This window comes from Diadema setosum, chromosome 10, assembly GCF_964275005.1.
Source record: "Diadema setosum chromosome 10, eeDiaSeto1, whole genome shotgun sequence".
NCBI classification, from domain to species: domain Eukaryota; kingdom Metazoa; phylum Echinodermata; class Echinoidea; order Diadematoida; family Diadematidae; genus Diadema; species Diadema setosum.
This window is the reverse complement of record NC_092694.1, coordinates 30,973,791-31,000,657: the sequence shown is the minus strand read 5'-3', so window position 1 is coordinate 31,000,657 and position 26,867 is coordinate 30,973,791. Positions and strand designations below refer to the sequence as shown.

The window sequence follows — 26,867 nt, the reverse complement described above, 5'->3', positions numbered from 1 at the left end:
GGCTGAGATATCCAAAAAAAGTGCTAATAATAAAAGGCGACATGCCACAACTTTATTAGGATCTCTTTGTTTCACCTTATTTTTGGATATCTCAGCCATTTTAAAACCGATTTTCATCGAATAATCTTTTGATACCCCTTAGAACTGCATGCTCTTTGACATCTCATAGAGTGGTTATTGAATATCTCACAAAACTTTCAAAGCTAAATCCTCACCTCGACCAGAACTGTACACACCCTTTAAAATGGATGATAAAATGTTCAGTGTGGCAGTTTACGGACTGTAACCTCATTGAGCATTTGAAGCATAAGGGAATTTCCTGACGTGTTTTCATTGAGATTTACACAATAGCGTTCTATTGTAAAGATAATTTTCTTATCTACATACAATAAAAAAAAAAAAATGTTGATAACCATGCTTGCTATTGTGCAGGATTACACTGTATCATCTGACAAAATTTGAGACATAATCACCCCAAAGGCAGTAGACTATTTTGAGAGTGACTTTGTATTGTACAAACAGAAAAGGGAGAGATAATGCCAAAGCAAGTACTGTGCATAGCACAAGCTATTTAAAGTATTACAAGAGAGTTGTCGCGACATTCGATTCAGCCTCTATACCGCACAACCTAATCAGGTTGGAGTTCAAACCCGTGAAAAAACAAAATGTCAACAGCCATCCTTGTAAAAAAGGCCATAAATAGAGCCATTACTAAGGCGAAGGCAGAAGACACAGCGCATTGTCTGCCAGCTGCAACTGCTATAAGATTGAGATGATGGGAAGAGTGCCTAGCGTAGCAGCATCTCTCTTCGGCTGGAGTAAATGATGTTGGCTCGCTTGCGGGCGGGCGGGCTGACTCAGAGGCTATATATATGAAGTGGAACACGATCCAACCTTCGGATTACACAAGAGACCGATCAAGGAGAGGTAGAGGCAAAATCAACTAATTTTGAAGATGAGTCAGGGAGAGAGAAAGAAAAATGGACAGAAAGAAAGAAAACAGAACAGAAGAGAGAGAGAGAGAGAGAACGTAAGGTTAATTGAAACATGAAATCAATATTTTTGTGCATGTACCGATGTAGAATCAACACATGCACACACACGCACATGTATGCATATCTTCGAGGAGAATGTGCATCAGAGAGCAAAATTTGTCTCACAAAATGATTGCAATCAAGCATAAAGCCAGTCCAATACTTGATAAAGAAAGTTATTGCTATTGGGAAAAAAATATTTTGTGAATTATCTGGCAGTTCACTCTCACCTCAGAATAACAATCTTGATCATATGACTATGGCAGCATTTACATGATAGTCCTCAAATGTATTTAGCATTTTTTTTTTTTTTTTTTGGTAAAAAGATGTTACTTAAGTGCAGATCCTTTCAGTGGTGTTTACAGTAATTCATATTTTGTACATGGCTTTAATTATGTAGGTGATAGATAGTAATTTGATAGTGAAGAAGTGGTTTCTTCATGACTATTATAAAAATTAGAAAGAAATATAAAGCATACAAACTTGTTCCATTACCACATCACAGGATATGAATTCCACCCCTGCACACAAAGAAATTGCTATGTTTCATCAATATTTGCTTTTTAAAAATCATTATTTCTTTTTTGATATTAATTAATTTTCTCTGATCTATGTAGGATGTGTCACTTCACGTAAGAAAAGAAGATAATAGAATCAGTGCATGCTCTTAGTACTGGTCGCTGTAAAAAATCCTGTTCTTATTTTGAAGTTTCGTTTTCTAGAATAGCCCAGAGATATTGATTGAAATGTATGCCGCACACACTTTTGCCACAGGTTAACCAGGGGTTATGGGATATGTTATGTAACTGGATAAATGTAGATTAGCGGAGGCTTTATCGTAGTCTGTCTGAGCAATCGATTGCCAATTAGATGTCAAGAGAGCAATAAAACGCTGGCATTGTTCGTACAATTGGCAGACCACACTCTTACAGGGCGTAAATATCTCTAGTTTACCACACTGTGTGTATTACTCCAGGACCTCTTGCATTGCTCTGCTGTGTGATCTGCTCTGATTGAACGAGCACTGACTGTGATTGAAAACTCTTGGATCTCTATTGCCATTGATGAGTGCACTCTTACGATCAGAAAAAAAAACAAAACAAAAAAAAAACACTCTAAAAGGCAAATTATGATCTAAAGGAAAAGTAGTCCCCCGTGAATAGAAGCAGTAACATTTAAGGTACAGGACAGTGAAAGTTTGAGCAAATTCTGATCAAAACAAACAAAAAATCCTTACTGTAAGTCATGGTCACTGAAAAACAAATTGGCAATTCCATAACATCACACCTGAGCTCACTCCCGTCCCCCACTTGTTCTGTACTTGTATTGTACTCTTCAATCACAATTGTAAACATTGTCCTGTAAAACCCCATGCAGGATACTCCATGTATATTCTTCCAGCAAAAACGAAAATGACCTATTCAAGAAAAATGCTGCATGGTATGTAATATGCCTCAATATTTTCTAGTGTGAATGTGAATACAAATACCCCCAGCCTCCTCAACAACAACAACAACAACAACAACAACAACAACAACAACAACAACAACAACAACAACAAAGAAAGTAATTTTGTTCTTGTTTTCATTCCACTCTAATCCATTTTTTCCCCCTGAGTAGTATCTTACAGTATGCCTTTAGAACAGTGTGGTAACATTGCATTTTTTTTTTTTTTTTTTAACGCAATGTGAATGAAACATAGCAAAAAACTTATTGTACAATGCATGCTCTTGACAGTTGGAGTGTGATCTACGAACCAACTATGAAACTTTCATTTTAGGCGAAAGTTTTAAAACCAGTCCCTTTTCAGAGCCCCAGAGCCCCTCTCTAGAAGGAAAATAAAAAAGTGTATTTATGCAAAATTTGTAAAGACATATTTGACCATTTCCAGCCTTCCTCCTGCACAGATCATGAGGATTTTAACTGTTAAATATATTGCAAATAAGGACTGCCACCATCTTTGTAGTAATCCAGGATTAGTAGTGTAGGGTTATTTCGGTAAATATAGGGAAGGCAGGCATTTTCAACTGGAGTGAAGGTTCCAATTAAACCTTGCAGTACCAGCCTTCAACCATGCAAGTCTTGAAGGATAGAGTGACTCCTGTACAGTATATTTACCATTCAAATGTCACCACACCCAACACTCCAAATCCAGTGCCCTTGTACTATGGAATCCCGATGAGACTGGTCTCAGTTCCAGTCACACATAGATATATTTTCAGTCATTTCACATCAGTTTGATTGCAATGTAAATTTGTCTGGCATGCATGCATTCATTAACTAGCTACCCTTTGTATTTTGTGGTGTAATGTCAATGTTGCCATTCTAATAGGGAGGAATGTTTGCCAAATGACTGGAATAAACATTGATGAATCAGTACTTTATGAAGGAATTTAATATTTCAAAATGCAAATTCTGCATGTTGACTGGTGTTGATTCATGATACCCTCAACATCACTTTCATAAATGTGGCCTAATGAGTATGTAATCATATTGTATGTGCCATGCAATGATCATATTTTTTCTACTATTTTCTTCAGATTCCATGCTACAAGATGTACTATAAATGTGTAAATCATCGCAAGGAAACACACAAGTTATGTTCAGTTTTAGAGGGACAAGTACATTACATTTGTTAAATAATATGAAGAGTACCTCAGCAACGATTGACATATGATGTCAGATTCTTGTTTGGAAGCCTTTATTTTGGCATTTGATATCCAAATATCTGAAGAAAAATAGAAAAAATCTTCCAAAATATTTATGGTTCATAATAGAGATGATCATTTGGCCACATTAGTGATGATCTGGGTACTACATTGTGTGAATCAATACAAGTCAACATGCAATTTATTTGAAAAGTTCCTTTAATTTTTAAAGCTGATGCGGATGGGAAATAATAAAACAAGACTGAAGACAAGGCTAGCAGTAGTGCCTGAAACTGTGACACCATCTTCATTTTGAAGAACAGGAATGTATTCATTGAGTGTCATTACCAAACCTACACGTACCTCATGGGGACACACAATTGGGGGGGGGGGGGGGGACGTGGATGCTTGGAATGTGTTGAGACCTTTAAGCCAGAGTTGATGAAAATGACCCCCCCCCCCCAAAAAAAAAAAAAAAAAAAAAAAAAAAAAAAATTCAAATTCAAATTCAAATTAGCAAGAATAGAGAGCTTCCTGGCTGTTTATCCACTCGAGACAATGTGTGCATCTTTGTTTGCATACATTGTAATTACCTGTTTGGGTGAAGCATGTGTTTGTTTGAATTTGAATGCAGTTTGTATGAGGAGATCTCACATCTGAGAGAGAAAAACAAAAACAAAACAAAACAAAACTATGTTTGGAATGTGTATAAGCTATCATATGAAGCAGTGGATGATTAGTGATGGTAGCAAAATTGATGAATGTGGAAAATATGACTGTTTGCTTTATCAGTGTAATCATCATAGGATGTGATACATGTCTATCTCATTAGCCAGTAGGCCTACATGGATGTATGTGATAGCCAGCCCTCTTGGCCCCACAGCCTTGCAATATGTAGCTTTCTCTGCCTGAAAGGCCTTTAATTAAATGTGTTTAATCTCTTAAAGGCAATGAAAATGTAAACAAAGTGATGAATACAGATTCATGGCCATTTCAAACTGAATTTGCGTATGTTGTGTAAATGGAGCAACATCACAAAAAGAAAAGGAAAATGGGCATTTCCTCAGTTAAACGATACATTTCATGGATGTTGCTTTATTTTCTCTTTCCAATGTGCATTGCCCCTAATACAATACAATCTTTTAGAACAGTCAATAATGAGAGATAACTTTGCCCCAAAATTGTTTGCTTCAAAGACGCAATGTATTCAAATTTTTGCCAAAATGAAAAATTAGGGGTAAACATATGTAACGTTGGACAGAAAGTTATGTACTAACATAATATGAAGGTTAATCAATGCTCACTGAAAATTTATTGTTTTTCAACTGAATGGCCTAATATTGATTAGAAAAGATAACACTCAAATTCTGTTGAACACTGTGTTTTATACCATTTCTAGACTTTGTGGTGGACAGATGTAAACATGGACAGACAAAGATGTGACAGTATTGTTCTAAAAGATTGTAATAGGGGTAATGATCATTGGAAACAGAAAATAAAGCGAAATCCCTGAAATGAACCCTTCTTTAGTGTGGAAATGCCCAAATCTATCGCGTATGTTTGTATACCCCTGGAGGCATGCAAGCGTATGCACACAAGCATACATTATACACACAAGCGCAGACGTGCAACAGGGAACATACAGTTGTACATGCCACCAATGCCTGTGTTTTAAAATTTCAGGATGTTTATCCCTGATTGTACAGGTCTGTATTGCATCCTGTGTTAGTGAGTAAAATAGCATCAACTGGGAACATGCAAATATGAATATTGGATCAGGCATACAGAATGTTAGAAGCTCTCCTAAAAGGTCTGATTTTTAGAATTATGAATTTTACATGTTTTCTTGAAACAGATTTTTTTTTTTATTTTTATTTTTTTATTGAAGCATTACAACTTTTGCAATCATGGGCAGCGAATACCAGTATTTGAATGACCTTGCCGTATACAACGTATCTGGTAACACTTTTAGTTGGAAGTAAACATCAGTGGAGTTCATTAAAAATGATCTTTTTTAGAGCAAATCATGCAATGTAAGAGGCTGAGCCTTTTTATTTGTCCTTGAAGAACAAACAAACTAACAAAACTTACAAACAAACAAACAAGCAAGCAAACAAACGAACAAACAAACAGTGATAGTCTTGACACAATTAAAGGAAGTATTAAAACCTTTTTGGCGTAGCTGATGCTGCAGTTTGACATGAAAGCTTGCTGTTGACATGTCCTGCTCATGGGACTTAAAGGGATCGTATAGTTTTGATTGAGACCTACATGTAATTTCAGGTTTCTAACATTTTTTGGTGAGATAATGAGAAACCTCTAAATGAATTATGAAAGAGCATGTAATTCCATGAGGAATTCAATGTTTATTTGACGAAAATTGGTTTTGAAATATCCGAGATATCCAAAACAGAGCGATTCTAATAAGTGTGGGACCCACACTTTATTACGATCACTTTGTTTTACTTTGTTTTTTTTTTCATGTTTCAGTCATTCCAAATCCGATTTTCATCAAATAAACTTTGAATTCCTCTTATTATGGTATGCTCTGTACTATTTCATAAGTGTTCTCTTGGTATCTCCCAAAAAGTTAAAAGCCCAATTCTCATCTCCACCAATACTGTACCATCCCTTTAAATAGCAAAAGCTTGTGGAATTCATCCCCTCAGAGAACTTCACATGTTGTCAGAGCCACACTGACACACTGGCCATAACCTGAAATATTGTTGGGGTACCACAAAAGTGGAAATTTTCACATTTTTGAAAGGTTCTTGCTTTTCGCACAACCAGAAACTGGTGTGAAAAATGAATGCAGATATTGTACGTGAATGTTTTTGCTTGTCTGTCGCTCCTTAATGGTTTGATTCCATGTGAAATTCATCTTATCCTACTGATTGGGGAAAATTACGCACACAGAAATTTTCAGTTATACCAACTAATAACAAACACCTCAAATGAGGAAGAAAATGTATGAAGGGGTTTATAGTTTATGACTTGTTATTTTAGTCAGGGGAGAGATATGATACTTGTTACAGGAAGGAAAAACAAGAGAATACATTGATGTGTGTAGTGAAAATTAGCAACCTTGAATTTGCTGCATTAATGCAGGTACATGTAGTATTAAATTGATCTTTAGAAGTTTAATTATCTTTTATGGTTTTATTTGTTGACATTATTTCAGCGTATTGGTAACAATGAAAGTTAGCTTTATACTGTATGTTTAATTATAAATCTCTGATTGTATAGTTCCTTTCCAGTCCTTTTTGTTGTTGTCACTGTTGTTCAGATCAGTTTAGATTTTTCCCACTGGAGTTCCTCTGGATTTTGATGGAATAAATGATTAACCAGTTTCCCCTCCACTTTCAGTGAATGTTGAATTTAAGTGATGGTCGTAATTAGTGGCCTACAGCTTCAGATTATTTATTCCAACAACACAGAGGAATTCTAATAAGCCGCCTTGACTCTAAGGCGGCTGATGTAATCTTTCAGCCATCACATTCAGCATGTTGTCTGAACTGAGTTAAGGAGAACCATGTTAAAGGGGAAATCCCTTCCATGTTGAAGTTGTCTTCAAGATGAGTTTAGTAACCCTTTGTGTGCTGTGAGTGCTGATTGGCACAGAAAACTCCATATCGTGGTACACACAGTTCAAAATCATGTTCAAAGGGCGAACACCATACATTTTATAGAACAATGAAAGTTTAATTAGCATGAGGTTTTAAAGTAGTATTAAAAAAGTAATTGAATTTTGAAGTTTCTCAAATTCTCATGATTAATAATGTTTGCAGTCATGAACAACATTAGATGAGCCAATAACAATTTCATTTATAATTTTATATCATGGTGATGTATCAAAGATATGCACAGTTCAAAATCATACCTCCTACAGTGTTTTTGTTTTTGTTTTCTCTCTCTCTTAGTGAATGTTAACCCAAATAAAGTCAGAGCTAAACCGAAATTGAATTTGACTTTACATTATGTGTAAGTCTGCTACTTTATCTCTTGCATGGTAAGCCTCATCATTAACTTTTTTTTTTTTTTTCCGTAATTACTGCTACAGCTTCCAGGCGGAAGTATTCCAGGAAATGTTGGTTTCTGCAGCAGTTTTTAGGGGAAGTTGTTATCCCAGCCCCCCCCCCCCCCACAAAAAAAAAAAAAAGGAAACCACACATATACACAAAAACCTCCAACACAAAATCTGACAGAATGTTTGTGACAACTGGTATATTTTTATCTCCTGAATCCCCACATATTTCTCTTTCAATCCAGCACCACTATGGGGCAGTGTCTTTTTTACTGTCATTTTTCAATATTGAGATCAGGTTTGATTATTTACTTGTCTATGCATCTTTTTTTATTAATTAATTGTTTGATTGATTGATTGATTGATTGATTGATTGATTTTTTTTTTTTTTTTGGGGGGGGGGGTTGCTAAGCATGTTAAGAAAATCCTACAAAATTTCTTTTGAAATGAAAAGCACATATTTCCTCAACTTGTTACTGATGTGTTAAGGGTGATATTATTGCCCCTGCCATCCAAGGGGGTCAATAGTCAAATGCTCCTTGATTATCTTCGAAATGAAAAATTAACCTGTTCGATACTGAATTCTGAAATCTCCATAGACTTAATACACAGGCTACCAGGTTCCCGTATGGAACAGGTTCTTAAAGATGTGAAATTTGGCAGTTGAGAGATCATTGATTACTGTAGCCTTCTTATTCAGTGATAATGCAAATGGCCTCAAACAAACCTTTGAAGTGTTCATAACCTTTGAACGGATTGTCCAATTTTCTTAAAATTTCACTGTGTTCCATGCGTATTTCTGCATTCTTAGAATCCACATTGCTATCTTAAAAGATATATTCCCCCATTTAAAATGTCGATCATTTGCGTGTAAGTGTATTTTTGTACTTACAACATCTGTAATTGCATTATCTATTTCAAGCATGTACAGAAATAAACTATATGTGCACCAAGGTAATTGAGGCATGTTGTGTATGGAAGTGTTCGTCAGCTTAAATGTTTCTTTTCTTCTTTCCCACATTTTCTGTTCTAGATGGTTCTTTGGCAGCATAAAACGTATGGATGCTGAGAAAAAGCTGCTATTACCTCAAAATGAACACGGATCATTCCTTATACGAGAGAGTGAGAGCAGGGTCGGCGATTACTCCCTCTCAGGTAAATATTTACGAGATTCCAGTCAGTCTTTTAGTTTACACATTTGTTTGTTTGTTCGTTTGTTTGTTTTGTTCTTGACATCACGTGAATGTGCATTAAACTTTGTTTGGATGGGTTTGTGTCTTGACGCACAATACTCATTATTACGCATCTCGGCAGTGACGCTGATCTGTTATGCACGTTTTGACAAGAGGGCGATGCACAACAGGAAACCGCATTTGAAATTCATGCGCCATGTTAGGCATAACGGCCGTGTTTGTACTGTACATGGTGGGTGTTATTAAAAATTAATGCCGCAGCGGTGGACTCTTAATAAATCAGCTCATTAATCTAGTAATGCTTCTGACTACTAGAAAGGCCTGATGGCAATAATACAGCCGGCTTTGTCATTTCTCATTGTGGCATGCTGGGAAACTTTGGCTGAAATTTTCCTGGTCAAATGATTAGCCTTTTCTCAGCCCTCGCTGGAAAAGCGATTTATCCCATGGTTTCCCCTCGCCCCCCTAAACCTCCTCAATTTACAAGAATTGACAGAGCAGGGTCGGCGTGTGTGTGAAAGAGGGCGATGATAGAAGAGAGGTAGAAGAAATGGAGATTGAGGGATGAAAAGAAGAAAAGTTCAACTTAGAGCAGATCTATGCTAACAAAGTGAAGTGGATCGAGTGCAAAGACATTGATTATTAGTGAAACAATCATTAGTACACCATGTGAAAAATGTTTGGCCCATCTCCATTAATTTCAAGAAATTACAAAGGTGTATTTTTAGTCCTGCCATTAGTACTTAGTTTTTTGGAAAACGGAAAACTTGGCTAATTGTTAATATTTAATGTGTTCTTACCCAGTTTCCTTTTTTCTACCAACATTTTGAAGCAAACATTTTAACATAAAGTAGCATTTATATATTCTTAGCAGACCCATCTTGTACACTTATGTGCTTGTGTATATCAAAGAGATTTGTACATTTTTCTTATTTAATCCCTTCACATTTTAAGAGTTACCATGGAGTTTGAAACTATTAAAAAAAAATCTTCTTCTTGTTCCACAAACAATAAAGGAATTGAATATACCTTGAACTTCAAAGCCACCTTTCATAACATCAGCATTTCATTCCTACATTCTTGATATTCCATTATCTGTTTTTGGTGGGATGGAAATATCCAATTTTGACTAATAAGTGCTGTCTTCAGTCCGAAGGTTGGCGACTATGGACCTCCACTCTGTTCTGTTCATGGCCGCCTTACTACATGCAGCCACACTCTTTCCTGTCCACTCCTTTATGTTGTTACACCACACACTGCGCTGGCGTCCTCTGCATCCTCTGCCTTTTATAATCCCTTCCAGTACACTTTTGTGGATGTTCTGATGTCTTTTAACATAGCCTGACTAGTTATAATCCTTTTCAAAAGTAAGAATCTCCTCTGATCAGAGCTTAGCCTTGACTCAAAAGTCATATCTCAGGGCGGTGTGTTGGTTTTGTGCAGCTACATAGCAGGTCCCAAACAAGAATGTGAATAGAGATAATGATAGTGATGTAATGAATCATCTGAATGGTGGAGAAATGTGAAGTACAATGTAGCTAGCCCTGGATATGAAGACGGTGGTGATAGAGCTTACTGGGAAATTGCTAATGTATACATGGAGTCTGAGCAATAGGAGAATGAAAGTGGCAAAAGTTTGAATATAGCACAGCCACGCATACAAAATTGGGTTGAGATTAGGGAATGGGCAAGGGTAGATGTCACGTAAAACATTAAAATGTCAAACTGGTGCGAACAAAGCCATCATAATGGCCCGAATTCACGAAGGTGGTACAAACAAAACCATGGTTTAAACCATGGACAAAAACCATGGAGCGCCAAGTGTCGCACGGGATATTTCGTTATGAAATTGGTCATTTCGTCGATAAAATGACAGGTTTCGTTAACGAAATTATCATTCCGTGGACGAAATGTTCATTTAGTTGCAAAATGTTGTCATTTTGTTACAAAATAATAATTTCATCGACGAAATGACTGGTTTCGTGACGAAATATTCCATGCGACACTTGGCACTCCATGGTTTTTGTCCATGGTTTAAACCACGGTTTTGTTTGTACCACCTTCGTGAATTCGGGCCATTGAGTTGATGCACTGCCAAAAGATGAGAATATGTTTGGTATGTACTTTGTGTCGTAATGAAATCAGGAAAATGCAAGAGAAGTGTAAACAAAGTCAGCTATGGAAATTAAATGTGCTTGCAGGAGATTACTTAAAAGAGGACAATCATACAAGCAACATAAAAAAGTGGAATTTTTGTAGAAATATGAACCGAGGCAGCTGTGGCGTTAAAGACACTGGCGAGGGATTAGGGAAGATGGCTGATAGGGTACTGATGACATGCAGAGACACATGGTTGGAATAGACTGCTAGTCTGCAAAAACAGACCCTTTTCACAGACTCTTCATTTCCCTGGGTGTGCGATGTGTGTGCACCCATGATCTGGAATTAAAACTCGCATGGCTACTGTATTATTTGCGCTGGTTTAATCTCCATACAAATTGTGTATCTAAAATGGTGACCTTCAAACGAAGTTGGCCAACCCAGTCATGCCCGGAGAAAACAATGTTTTCAGTGAATGCTAATGTGATATAATATGGATTAGGGTATCCACATAAATCCCTTCTCATGGCAGGTATGTTTCTAGACACTAAACATGTACTATTCAGATAGAAGAGGTAAGCAAGCCAGTGCATTTGCTATAAGGCAAGTAAAGCATACTAAGGATTTCTACCACATATGTATATCATTACAAAAAGCTAAACCTAATGGTTGATACATGCTATAGGTAGTATGAATAGTCATGTTGACCTTATATGGAAACATGAGTGTATGAAAACTAATATCAATTCATACCAAGCAGTGAAGAAATTGATACTTACTATAAATTATTCATCATGATAATTTTAGTAACTTATCTACTGAAAAGTGTGAAACAAACAAAGGAACACAGTGAAGATATGTGTACACTGTACATACATTTTGAGAAGAAGTATTAAAGGGTGTTGGAAATGAAATATTTGGTGACTACTTCCGATGAAAACATGTTAAGAAGGCATTCAAGTCACAAGTATTAATGACTTGCAGTAGACGTAACTTGTTCAGTGTAAAATATAAATGGATATATATCCATTAATAGTTTTGGGATCAAATGACCACAGTATTTGTGGACTTTACCATCTACTGTAGATATCTGATCAGAAATTTGATGCACATTTCTTCTCCGAGTCCATTACACCAGTCCATGATGTCATCTCTCCATTGCCCATCAAAATATACAGTGAGCCATGAATATATTATTAGATCTATTTGTGTCTGCATCATTAGTGTACAAACACAGGGTATGCATTTTTCCAGTCTTAGAAGTATAATAGAAATGAAGAAAGGAAATGAATTTTTTTTTTTGTTTTTTTGACAGCAACCATGTGAAATGAAGAGGGCAGCAATGTTGGTCTGTGGGTTTAGACTAAGGTCTGAGAGATAGAGAAGGGGGGAGTACATGGATGTGTTGATAGGATAGATAGATGGATAGATAGATAGGCAGACAGACAAAGAAAGAATGAGGGAATGTGCACATGGATGCGTTGACTGGAGAGAGATATAAAACAGATAGACGAGAAAGTAGGCATATGGATGTGTTCACAATAATAGAGCTAGATAGAGAGAAAGATCAATAGAAAGAGATATACTATAAAGCAAGGAATGTTCGCTGCACAAAATTTCTTGAATTGCCACTGGCATTTAATGGATGCAATATGTTTAGACAAGAATTTAGGCATGTGCACATTTAATTTTGTGAATCTTGGCTCTTGCGAACTTTCGCAAATTGAAATGCACATGAACATTTCTGGTTTCACAGTCGATAAATAAAGAGAGAGAGAGAGAGAGAGAGGATATATTGACAGGAGATAGATAGATAGGTAGACAGAGATCAGAGATAGATAGGTAGATGTAGAAAGATCAAGAGAGAAGAGAGAGATAGGATAAAATGAGCATGTTGACAGGAGAGAAAGAGAGGGGAGATAGGTACCTAGAGACAGATATAATGTAGAACTATAGATAGATAGATAGATAGATAGATAGAGATATATATGTATATATAGAAATATATGAAAGAGAAAGAAGAGAAAGAGGATATTCATAGATGCATTGACAGGAGAGAGATGGGTAGATAGAGATAGAGAGATATACAGGGAGAGATATAGAAGGAGAGAGGGGAAAACATGGATGTGTTGATTGGACGGAATCCAATCTGGAGATAGCTGGAAGACACTGCAGGGGACAGTTTGCTTGGCTTTAGGGTGAATCTCCTGACCGTGGGGGTAGCTTGTTGGGAAGCTGGCTATATGAGCTGGCAATAATTATTACCCGCCAGGACTCTGTTTGTGTCTCTACTATTCCCTTCTCTCTTTCAAAACAATATGGGCTCTCCTTTCCCCCACATCCCTCCTCCTATATCTTTTCTCCATCATCTGATCCTCTTTCCCCCTTTAATCTCCAAATAGTTGTGATTCTTTTCTTTTACTTTCTGCCCTATAAATGACTATATATGGTAAAAGCTGTTCTTTTCGCAAAAGAGGAATTCATCGCAGATATTTTTGCGAGATGCTGTTTTTTGTGATTTGATGCTGATGCTATTGTATTAAAGTGCACTAATACCTGTCAATTCGCGATATTTTCTTATGTTGTTAAATTTTCAGCCCAACAGTGATTCGTTGAATTTGGGATGATTAAACCCTTGTGAAAATTTACAACAGCTTTGATAGTAAAAAGAAAAGATTGCAGTGAGCATGTTGAACAGTGATGACGTGCCTTCAGCTTCTATGTCATGTGCACTTTACACATTCTGCATGGTCACACAAATATTTCACATTTTGGAGGAGCAACCCCCCCCCCCCCCCCCCCCCAGGATGAAATACAGATCTTGTACCAACACTAGGACAGAACCTGACTGTGTATATACTGGAGATATACTGGATAGTTCTTAATATGCAGATAAAATGAATTCAATTTTAGACAGGAAATGAGTGTCTGAACTTGTGCAAAGATTCTTGCTGAAATTTTATACCCGATTGTGTCATCTAATGACACAATCGGGTACAAAGACTCAAATGTGCAAAGGCTCTTTTTCAGGGTCACAGTTTACAGTAATATAGGGAATTTTTCCTTGGTTTCTTGTTTTTGCTGGGGGGGGGGGGGGAGGGGGAAGAAGAAAGGGCGGTTAGGGAAGCCTTTTGTTCTGATGGTCGGTCCATGTTTACCAGAGCTACAGTATATGTTGAAACCTGTTCTGTATGAAATATTCTTGTCGAGATTCAAGTTTGTCGCACAGATACAGAGTCCATGTTTAATATTATGTCATGGTTCAAAGGGGTAGTCCATTTTAGAGGTAGGTGGGATTTATGTTTGATAGGAGTGTCTCGAGGTCTATGATGGGCTTTGGGAGGGTGTCTAAATATTGTGCAGACCTATATTAGGGTGTGTTGATGTCCCTGATCGTGAATCCCTTTGTTCAAGTTATGTAGTCTAATACCAAAATGCTCTCTAGTGTCCGTGCTGAAACTGTCTGACCCTCTAGCTCCCATTCTGCTCACAGCTACCTCTCTTCAAAAATCTATGAACCCTTACATGCTACTGTCTCCCTCCCTCCACCGCACATGTGTATGTGCACGTGTCTGCTTGTGTCTTAAGTGTGTTGTTGCACACACGTGTATTTGGGGTGTGCGAAATGTGTGCTTGGCTCAAACATTCGTCAGTGCTTTGCTCAAACATTCGTCAGTGCTTTATCAAAGTTGAAATCATGCCTCGTCTGCATTTCAGTTGCACTCATAGCACAAAGTGTATTGATTTTTTAGATAATAAAGGTTTATTTTTATAAATAACCAAAAAAAAAAAATAAAAAGGAAGGAGAGTGCTATAGTGTTAAACACTGCAACATGGATATGTCACCTTTTGAAGACCTGAGCATGTGTGCGTGTGTGTTTGTGTGTGTGTGTGTGTGTGAATATGTATTTACGCACTTACCCATGGTGGAAAACAATGACATACACATAAACTTTACATTTAAACCGAGGACACCCAGAGAACCGAGGACGTTATCGGTTCACAGACCATTCCAGACTGTCTGCTTTTGCATTTAGGGGTACATGTTTGTACAAATGTAGTCCTCGATTAACATTGCTGTAATAAGTCCTAGGTTTGGATATACGAATGAGTCCTCAGTTGACCAGATTTCTACTTACACACAGGTCCTCGGTTAAGTGGTAAAATTCGTGTGGGTAAAACATGTCCTCGATTTCCACCATAGACATGTATGTGTGTGTATGTTTGCCACACATGTGAAAATGTGATACTGTCTTTGCATGATGTGTACCCATGTGTTAGATTTGTATGATGTCAAGAAGCATTTAAGGAGAATGCCAGGCCAGTTACAAGTTAAATAATCTGAAAAAAAAAAAAGAGTAAAATGTTGCAAGCTCAGCAGTGAAAATTTGATCAAAATCAGATTCAGAAGTGAGTTAGAAATGGAATTTCAAAGATTCACTAATTTTTGAAAAACATGGACTAGAACAGTTGATATGGATAACGCAAATGAATGAGCTTATGACGTTAATACGCACAATTTTCCATTGATAATGCATAAAAACAAAAATTCAATTTTTCTGCCATAAAAAATGGAAAATATCATATTATTCCTTGAGGAATAACTTTTACATGATAATCTGTCAGGTACGATTAAGTTTATGGGTCATGGCTGAAAACTTTTACTGTCATACGCTGTAAAACCTGAAACACTTGTGGCATGGAACTTTCACTGTGTTGTGCAGACAAAATCTTTTGCATGCATTTACCTATTGTGAATCTTGGCCCCCTAGTGAATTTGTGAAAGTTGAATGCGCCCCAAAATGCTGTTTTTATAGTACATAATATCAGTGCTGCAACATTAACTTTACAATTTATGCCATCTGTCAATTACAGTATAATTTTTCTCTTTGCCCCCTCCCTGTCCTTCCTAGTGCGAGATGGAGACACCATCAAGCACTACCGGATCCGTCAGCTGGACGAGGGGGGCTACTTTATTGCCAGGAGGTGCACATTTAGCGCCCTGGTGGAGCTGGTCCAACACTACCAGCAGGATGCAGACGGCCTGTGCGTCAACCTGAGGAGACCCTGCGTGCTGGTGAGTTTGGCAAGACATCCCAACCCTACCCCCCCCCCTTTTGCCCCTTCCCCTCCCTTCCCATTTCCCACTACTTTGTCCCCACCCCATTATTGGGAATCCCCTCCCCCCCCCCCCCCAAGAAAAAAGAAAAAGTAAAAAAAGTAAAATAAAATAAAAACAACTATGAAAGAAAAATGAGAATGATTATCAGGTGCTAAAATGTAATGTCTGATGCAGAGATTTTTAGCAGTTCATTGTACTTTTTGTGATGTTTTGAACCCATTGAGGAAGAGTCCTGAGTATACCCGTGGTACTCATGAGTGCAAGTGTCTATGGGAAATGCGTGTTGTAGCAAAATCAGCCCGTCCTCACAGGGTTAATTCGGAATCATGACAAAAATAATCGCATATAGCTTGTCGTGTACTTTAACCTAGTAATATCCTGTGGATATCCTCCATTTTGTATTATAATTTCTACAAGTCCAAACAATGCAGAATAAACATGAACCAGCCCTACAACTGATGCACCAACCGTTAGAGATAGTGTATTGTATAGTTCCGATTAATGTATTCTACATACCAGAAATTTAATGCACCATCCTTTCCCATGTGCTGTGGGAGGGCGCTCCTCTACCACACACTCTACTGGCAGGGATGGGCCACACGGTAGTTGTTAGAACTGAGGAAATTACACGAGAACGGACTGAAGACCCTCCGACCGAAGGGGATGCATTGTATTCATATCAAGAGCTGTTTGTTAGAAGCATATATCGACGGGGTAGGGTTTCACTGGATTGAAATCCGAGAATGAACGGCAAATGTGCGTTGCTGCGCATGAAGTAAAAAAAAAATGAAGAAAACCCTTCTCCCTATTTTGCCTGTCCTGTTGGCGAGAAGCAGTCTCGTAAACAAAGAGCCCCATCTTGTATCTGCATCAAATATTTGTCGGGTGACTCGGACAGGAAGTGAGCAGAGTGCAAAGCATAATGGGATATGAGCTTTGCGTGGCTTTCTTTTCTATTGAAAAGCACCGCTTTTGTGACAAAAATACTCCAAAAGCTATGATGACATGTAAAATGAAGTTGATGAAGCTGAGAAGATGTCATTTTCAAGATAAACCTGATGAGATGTGCTAGTTGGAGTTTGTTCATAATGAGGAACCAAATTTTGTCTGACTATATGTATGCCTGTGTCTTGTCTGACTTCTTTGTTTTGTCACTCTGCACTAAATGTATTTTTTATTGTTATGTCTGTCTCTGAATGTTTATCCATCATATCAGGGCAATTACCCCCAAGGACAATGACCTCCTGGCTAAATACTGGTTAAGTGATAAGGTTAGAGTAAAGATTAGGGTTAGGGCTAGGTTTAGGACTAGAGTTTGGGTTAGGGTTAGGATTAGGATTAGGTTCTGGATTAGGATTAGGGTTAGGGTCAGGGGAAGGGTCTGAGGTACATGTAATCGTCCAGGGGTTAATTGCCCTAGAGCCTTATCCATGAGTCTCATCTCTTCAAGTCTCAATACGTCTGTACCTGTCTCAAATTGTCTCAATCTTATTTCAGTGTCTGATCGTGCCAACACTCTTTAACCCGTTGAGGACGAGTCCCGAGTATACTCGGGCAGGTGTCGATGGGAAATGCGTGTTGTAGCAAAATCAGTCCGTCCTCAACGGGTTAACATTGTTTCAGGACCATGGTTACAGACAAGCTCTTGTGCAGATATGAAATCCCATCTGGTCTCTTATAGGCAAGTATCATCCTGTTGTGTTCTCCCGAGTCTCACCTTTGTCTGTATTTCATATACGTGTCTGTTTGTCCGTCTGTTCTGCAGGTCGAGAAGCCGCAGACTCGTGGCCTGTCCTACAACACAGTTGACCAGTGGGAGATCCCCAGGACGTCCCTACAGCTCAAGAGGCTGCTGGGCACTGGTCAGTTTGGTGAGGTCTGGGAGGGGCTCTGGAACAACACCACTCCTGTGGCCATCAAGACCTTGAAGAATGGTAAGAGCGCTGTCCAGGTTTGACCCCCTCCCCCCCATCTTGTTGCATTCATTATCAGGGACGTTTACCATAACCCCTTTTCAGCTCCTCAAGTGCTTAAAATTGTCTTCAAATAAAGTACTGTAAGACACAATATATTTGCGGCAGGAAATTTGCCCGAATTGGAGCCAACGGCCTTTTTTTGCGACATGGCATTTCTGTGAATTGCCACTGGCATTCATTGCATATAGTGTAGGTAAGAACTTTCGCTTGCATTTTAGTTTTGCGAATCTTGGCTCTCGCAAAATTCGAGAAATTAGAATGCACTCAAACATTCCTTGTTTTACAGTATACAGATTGCCGTTGTGTTGGGTCAGAGTACAAAATCAACTTCAGAGTAGGTGTAGATAAACAGAAAAATGGATAGCTGGATAGATACATGCATACATACTCGATATACATTCAGACACACATAATGTACATACCTATGATACATACATAGAGACAGACAGACAAACAGATGAAAAAATAGATGAATAGATAGATGAGTACATGCTTTTCACTTGAGTCATTCTCATTTTTCAGCTTTGCATTGATGTTCAGGGAATTGGGACATCTCGACTTCATTATTTCAGGAATGATCAGACTCTACTCACATAACAGGCGAAGAGTAACCATCAGGAAATAGGGTTAGACTTCCCAATCATGAATAAGATATTCTTGCTAGAATCAAAATCTTTGCCAGGAGGGATTTTGGTGCAGAAGAAGTCCGTGGATTGATGATACGGAGGATTTGAGAATTCTGAACAAGGTTCTCGGTTGATTGATGCGTCGTCATGGTAGCCAAGTGCCTTCCCAAGGGACAATGAATCAAAGCTCCCCCGCCTAGATCTCTAATCAAAGTACTCACGATAAGAAGCCTAATTCACCAGCTTTCAGCTCACAAAATTGAAGGGGGGTTGGGCCATGCCGATGATTTGTGCGAAAGCTGTGAAATAAAAACGAATAAAAGTTTGATTCTGAACAAAATCTGGGATACAGTAGATTGAGGACATTGTGACTGTGGAAACGTTACTATTGTAGTGACATGCCAACCCACATTAACCATATTGAGGACGGTTTGATTTTGCTACAACAAGCATTTCCCGGAGACACTTGCTGGAGTATACTCGGGATTTGTCCTCAATGGGTTAAAGTTAACATGGCCGTCATCAAGAAAACCCATAAAAAACTGAAATGCGCATCACTTATGTTTAGCTTCTTATTTCAACTACTTTCAGATGGTTGAAGTGTAGTAGTACACTGTAGTAATAGTATTAGTAGTAGCAGTTTGAATTCTGTACCTTAGATTATGGGTCATCAACTACAAGGACAACTTGCTGTCTGGAAATTATGTGCCAACTTCGCAAAACTGAAATATTCGTAGTAGTCTATTCTCGTAAAGGCATTATTTACCCTTTGCAGATGAAAAAAAAAAAGAAAGGAAAAAAAAAGCTGAAGTGCTTCAAAATAGTTCCAGTATGTGAGTTAGGGATAGAAACAACCAATGTAAAAATTTTAATCAGGATGATCAGATGTTAAGTATTGTTGAAAAGTGAACAATGGTTATAATAAAATATTGTTTTTAGATTAAACAGTGCAAGTACATTGTCTAATGATCGAACCACGCGTCCATTAGTAAAGCTGAAAAGCTTGCCTGTTTCCAAGAATCTTTAGTAAAGGGCCACATACTTGGCATAATTTAGCAAAGTCTGCTTCGAAATTTAATATCTAAGGAACACCTCACTCCGAGAGATCAAGAATTTCCTTTTTTTTTTTTTTAAGATTTAGATTTCCTGTGAGAAATACCAGCATGAACCACATGCACTGGTAATATACAGTTTGTATCATGAGTCACCATTTCATTAAACTGCATAATTTGCTCTCGCTGTCTCTGAAAGTCTCCCAAACAGAGCACATAGGCCCACTTCTTAAATGAGGCTTGGGAAATTGAGTTCGACATGAGTAAATTTGTTAATGTTTTTCTTGAGTGTGTGTGTGTGTGTGGATACCCATTGTTTAAATATATGGATACCCATTGTTTAAATATATGGATCATGGAAAAGTGATTTTTTTTTTTTTTATATTGTAGAGCATTTGACATTCATTCATACAAAACATATTTGATAAATTGTTCATTATAACATTATCACATAATTCAGTGATCTACATATCATACAAAAAATAAGTTGTCTTTTTTTTTTGGGGGGGGGGGGGGGTTGGGAGGAGGGAGGGAGGGATGGGGAGAGAACATTCTTATTTTGCCTGAACCCAAGTTTGTGTGTCAACTTTCTCAGAATTCAACACTTATCATCATGCTGTTTGCTGAGTTGTTTGTCTGTCAGTTAATGCACAATAAATCTGCCTTTATTATGCGTGGACGCCGGTATGGATGATCATGAATACATGCATGTCTTGAATGTATTGCACTGCAGACGGCTATAAGCAGTACAGCTGTACATGCAGTGCAGTGTTACATTTGATACACTTTCAGTCGCCTGTATTCCTGGTGAACGCAGGGTGACCCGGAGCTAACAAAGGGGTGACTAAACGTTAAATACAGCCAAAATTTTGCATTGTGTGGAATCGTAAGCCCTGGATGTGCGACTGCTACATCAGAGATTGCTGCCCAGCCAAAATGAGAGCCGTATCCCAAGATATTTTGACTGTACACAGGGTGTTTAAAATGAAAGTTATGTAGTACCCGTATCCTTCGCCGATAGCCTCGAAAGGGTTTAAAGCCCCCTCATAGATCAATGTCAGAGGGTATTCAACCCCTCTCTGGCCTCTGAATGCACTCCCTTTCAACTTGAACCCCTCCCCCACCCCTCCCACAACCCTCCAGTTGTGAGAAAAGCTTTGCTGTTAAAGGCATAATTTACCATTTGCAGATGAAACAAAAAAACATCATTTGTGCTTCAAAATAGATCTAAATAGTGAGTTAGGGATAGAAACAACCGATGTAAAAATTTGAGCAGTAATATCGATGTTGAGTGTTGTTGAATATTCAAAATGTGAACAGTAGTTCTAATAAAAATGTTTCCAGACTAATCCATCTACAGTTATGGTTTAATGAGAAAAATAGTGATATCTCCTTAATATTTTAGGCTTTATTGCAAAAATGTTATGTGGTAGGATGTTTTGTGATACAACAGACCTGTACATATGCATCAAAAGTTATATCTTGAATATCTTTTTTTTTTTTTTTTTTTTTTTTTTTTTTTAAATCACTGCTCCCAAAGGTATTGAAACAGGACCTTTAAACCAGACCAATTCACAAAGGCATACGATTTCCGACAGGATACAGTGTGCCAAAGTCGAAAGGGTATTATACATTAACATTTGACTGCCCACTACTCTTGCAAAGTGTACAAAGCCTGGTATGTTTTTGCGAGGCTTGTATTACTCTTGACTGTCCTTGTATGCTGATCTGTATTAGATGGATCTTTTACCCTCCATTCCCTGTTTGTATCCTCTTTCCTTTACTTTGCTGGTTCACTGACAATTCAAGGTACTCAAACTAATTCAAGATAATTCAAGATAATTCAAGCAGTTGAAGCAAAGGAAGAAAGGAAGAAAATGAATTACTAATAAATATAGGCTGTCATTTTTGTGTAGAGATATTTTCACGAATGAGGATGTAACAGACATTTTCACGAGATGTTGTTTTTGCAAATTGACATTGTGGCTATTATAGATGCACTAGTAGCCTAGAGTATGGTGACGTTTATGCATGTTGCTATAAAATTTGCAGTCCAACAGTGATTTGCGAAATTCCCGAAAATTAAACTCTCACGAAAATAACATACAGTATATTCGTCATGTCTTTTCTCTAATTTAAGATACATGTATTTTTTCCATGGTCCTGTCAATAGAAAAGTCAAGGGTTTGTAGATGATGAATTAAGTTCAGGAAAACAGTGAAGCATATTACAAGTCCAGATTTGCAGACAAATCTGAAAAGTTGAACTAGTATTGAGAGAAAACTGGCATAGAAATGATTCACTGTACCCATTTTTTATTTTGTTTGTTTTCTTGTTTGTCTGGAAAGTCAGTCAGTTGGAAGAAAAAGATGTGCCAACAAGGGAGTTGTTTTTGTTTTTGTTTTTTTATCAATGGGTGTGTTGAAATTGCCTTGTGTACAGTGATGTGTGAATGATTTTGTGTTGGATTTTATAGTAAAGTAGATAATAGTGAGAGCAAATATTGTTCATGTATTGAAACCGAATATTCTTTACAGTTAGCTTGGGGTACAAATAATACACAGCAGATATATTCATCCTTTGTTAAATATTCCATTTGTATTGCACTGTTATAGTCACAACTGAAGGAGGGTGGGAGACCGCAAGTTGAGTTCTGTTGGGCAAACATGACGTTATATCAGCTGGGGTTTGAACCACCTACAAATTGATCATTTATCACTTATTTACTTGGAAATGTTACTAGACATGGGATTAGTAATTCATCATTTCTACTGCAGTATACAGGTAAATGACACTTGTATGGTATCTAGAAAATCTCATATCTCCTTTCATTCCAACAGTCCTTTTACAGGACACACACATGGTGAACCGCAAACCCAGCATATGTTATCTAGAAAACATGCCATTTACAAAGAACACAAATTTCCAAGATTTTCCCCAAACTACATGATACGTAATGTTGTATTCAGTGTTGTTCATGCATGAAGTTGCTGGAATTCCTACCCTTGTACAGTATGTGCATGAACTTGAATGACATTTTGCTTGAGTGTACCTTGTTTGACAATACAGTCAGCCTCAGATCAAAATCCAGAGTGTTTACAAATAATCTTGCATTGATATGTGTTCATTATATATAATAAAAGCTATTGCTCTGCCATTGAAAATCTATTTCATGAATTAAGAAACAAACAAACAAACAAACCAAAAAGCATGGCCTTTGCCACCCAGAACATTGGGGTGCGATTTTTCTAACTTCGCTTGAAGTGTGGTGACAGTTTGGCAAAGAAAATCTCACCACAGACAATTTTATCATAATACAAGTCATTTGATTCCATTGTGGCTACATGCAAACTATCAATGCATCAATAATGTCAGACAAACAAAATGTTATAACTTTCATCAAAACCAGATGTAAAATTGGAAGAAATTCATGATTTTTTTTTTGAAGGTTTACATGTTTTTACAAAGTAGTGATATTCGTGGTAACCATGAAGATACACCTCATGTACATGTAATTGGCATTAGTGGTTGGTCATTTTTATTATTTTTTTTTTTTGGTGAAAATTTATGATTTTACAACTTTCTTTCTCCGACAAAATTCGATAAAACCTTGACTGTTCTTGAAGTGTCTTTTTACTCTGTTTTATGAAGTGATCTTAATCAAGGCGTGGAATTGCGCTTTAATGAAATCTGTCCGAGGGAGTTTGATGTACAATATAGCTTGCCAATATTGACCTTACCAGCAAATATGCCAGCAAATTTGCCATCTAAAAATGTATCTCCGGTCCCAGGGCTGAAAGGATACAATGTACACCTAAGCCCTTTTTACACTTGTGTTTCTTAACCCCGGACTTTCTCTGACCCTGGACTATCGTTAGTCCCGTACCAATTTTTTCAGCTTTTTACACTGGCCAATTAGTCCCGTACTATCTCTTGTCCGGGGCTAAGGAGAAAACTGACCTTTTTACACTCGTATTTCTTAGCCCCGGACTTTCCAAACCACATGAATATTCATGATTACGCTGTGCACTGTACACGTACACGCACGCACTGGCAGCACTTGATTACCTCGTTTCTGATTGGTCAGTGGGGGTCGGACTTCGTCTCCGTCGCTTAGCCCCGGATTATTTTTTCGTTCTGTTTACACTCACTTGCTTGGCACCGCAATTGCGGTGCTAATCCTGCTATTTTGCAGGGCCAGATAGTACGGGATTATCGGTGGGGCTAGCCCACTTTGGCAAAAACGAGCGTAAACAGAAAGTGGGCTAAGGATAGTCCCGTACCAACGGTGGGGCTAAGGGCCCCCCTTAGCCCCACCGTTGGTACGGGACTAAGCAAAAATTTACAAGTGTAAAAAGCCCTCTAGTTCGTGAGTATACATTGTAAAAAGAACAGTTTTAGTAACCCTGGCAGTTCATAAGGTTTCCCTTTCCCTACATGATTCTTAAAGGTACAATGTATTGTTTACTGTAGAGAGCAGTGATTAAAAAAAAATGCTCAAGTCATCACATTTGATGCATACGTGTAGTTCAGTTGTATCACAAAACATCCTACCATATAAAAATTTGCAATAAAGCCTAAAATATAAGGAGATATCATTATTTTTCTCAATAAACCCTTTACTGTGGATGGTTTAGTCTAGAAACAATTTTGTTATAACTATTGTTCACTTTTTTTTAACAATAATGACTGAAATTTTTACATTAGTTGTTTCTATCCCAAACTCACATTTCAGAACTATTTTGAAGCACCAAGCTGTTTTTTTCTTTCATCTGCAAATGGTACATTGTAAATTATATCTATAACTTTAATTCACTTTATTTTTCATATTTTCAATTCAATCGAATTAAATTCACAATTCAATTCAATTCAATTTATTTCAATAGTTTCACATTGATTACATAAAACATTGCAAAATGTACAATACAAGGTCAGTGAATAATGATCAAAATTTTGAATTAATCACCCAGTGATGCAATCAAATGATACAAATATCCAAAATGGTAATTACTAAGTAAACAACGAGAAGTACACAGTGCATCTGCAGTTTAGATATATTTACATGTACATCAACTAAAGTTACGTATAATTAAATGAAATGAATGACAAACATAAATTGCACCAATATTGTTTTTTGTTCTTTAAGTTGACTTTATACTTTCGAAACATATACTTGTATAGTGAAAGTATGGAGGAATATGATAAAAAGTGAAACTTGTAGTTCATATGTCCCAAAGTGTGAAAATCACCCAACAGATTTCAGGACATGACAAGATGTGAAATTTCATAAATATTGTATTGCATAAATACTGTAAGTAAATAAGTAAACAAATAAATAAATGTTGCAGAGAGTTTGGACAGTTTGCAAAACAGTGGAACATGAAATTTCAACAGATGTTGTACAAACTTAATTGGTTATCGTTGGCAGAGGATCGAAGATTCAGGTTCAAGTTCAAATTTAGATTAAGATTCTTTAGAGATTCAGATTCAGAGTATAAAGAACAGTTTTAGTAACCCTGGCAGTTCATAAGGTTTATCCCTTTCCCTACATTATTCTTAAAGGTACAATGTATTGTTTACTGTAGGGAGCAGTGATTAAAAAAAATGCTCAAGTCATCACATTTGATGCCTACGTGTAGTTCAGTTGTATCACAAAACATCCTACCATATAAAAATTTGCAATAAAGCCTAAAATATAAGGAGATGTCATTATTTTTCTCAATAAACCCTTGACTGTGGATGGTTTTATAGTCTAGAAACAATTTTGTTATAACTATTGTTCACTTTTTTTTTTCAACAATAATAACTGAATTTTTTACATTAGTTGTTTCTATCCCAAACTCACATTTCAGAACTATTTTTCTTTCATCTGCAAATGGTACATTGTAAATTATATCTTTAACTTTAATTCAATTTATTTTTCATTTTTTCAATTCAATCGAATTCAATTCACAATTCAATTCAATTCAATTCAATTTATTTCAATAGTTTCACATTGATTACATAAAACATTGCAAAATGTACAATACAATGCCAATGAATAATAATCAAAATTTTGAATTGATCACCCAGTGATGCAATCAAATGATACAAATATCCAAAATGGTAATTACTAAGTAAACAACGAGAAGTACACAGTGCATCTGCAGTTTAAATATATTTGCATGCACATCAACTAAAGTTACATATAATTAAATTAAATGAATGACAAACGTATTCCACCCATATTGTTTTTTGTTCTTTCAGTTGACTTTATTCTTTCGAAACATACTTGTATCTAGTGAAAATATGGAGGAATCTGATAAAAAGTGAAACTTGTAGTTCACATGTCCCAAAGTGTGAAAATCATCCAACAGATTTCAGGACACTACAAAATGTGAAATTTCATAAATGTAGCAAAGATACTGTAAGTAAATAAGTAAACAAATAAATAAATGTTGCAGAGAGTTTAGATAGTTTGCAAAACAGCGGAGCATGAAATTTCCACAGACGTTGTACAAACTTAATTGGTTATCGTTGGCAGAGGATCGAAGATTCAGGTTCAAGTTCAAATTTAGATTAAGATTCTTTAGAGATTCAGATTCCTTGTTGGTCCATACTAGGAAATTTGTAGTTTTTATACAGTATCATGCAGCCTACTGACTATTAGTGGAAACACCTAGACGACAATTTTAGCATCTAACCTGTTGAAGATGAGTCCCGAGAATACTCTGGCAGGTGTCTATGGGAAGTGTGTGTTATAGCCAAATCAGCCCGTCCTCAACGGGGTAAGAACATCAAAAGAGCTTGAGATTTACTCTCTTCTCTTCTTCCACTTTTATATGATATTAGCTAGACTTCAAGTTTATAGTTTAGTGGTGATTGAAAGATTTTAAAGGGGAATTCTAGGCCAGTCAAAAGTTAAGTCTGAAAAGGAAAAGTTGAATTTAACAAGCACACCAAGAAAATCTGATCAAAATTTGATAAAAATGAGGGAAGTTTAATATGACATTGTGAAATTTCGCTTGTTTTCACATAAACAGTTCGTGAATAGTCAATATGGTATGCTAATTGTGAGTTGATATCATCACCTCACAACTTGCCATATTGTTT

At 37.0% G+C, this 26,867-nt stretch overlaps 1 protein-coding gene across 1 annotated transcript in view; it reads left to right on the top strand.

Annotated features, from left to right (window-relative positions):
- The window catches only part of LOC140234308 (tyrosine-protein kinase Src42A-like), a 73,999-nt gene that overhangs the window by 19,867 nt on the left and 27,265 nt on the right, over window positions 1–26,867 (top strand). The window contains exons 2-4 of the mRNA XM_072314370.1: window positions 8,740–8,861; window positions 15,913–16,076; window positions 17,887–18,055. Coding sequence (XP_072170471.1) covers window positions 8,740–8,861; window positions 15,913–16,076; window positions 17,887–18,055 — 455 coding nt within the window. The remainder of the gene's footprint in view (window positions 1–8,739; window positions 8,862–15,912; window positions 16,077–17,886; window positions 18,056–26,867) is intronic.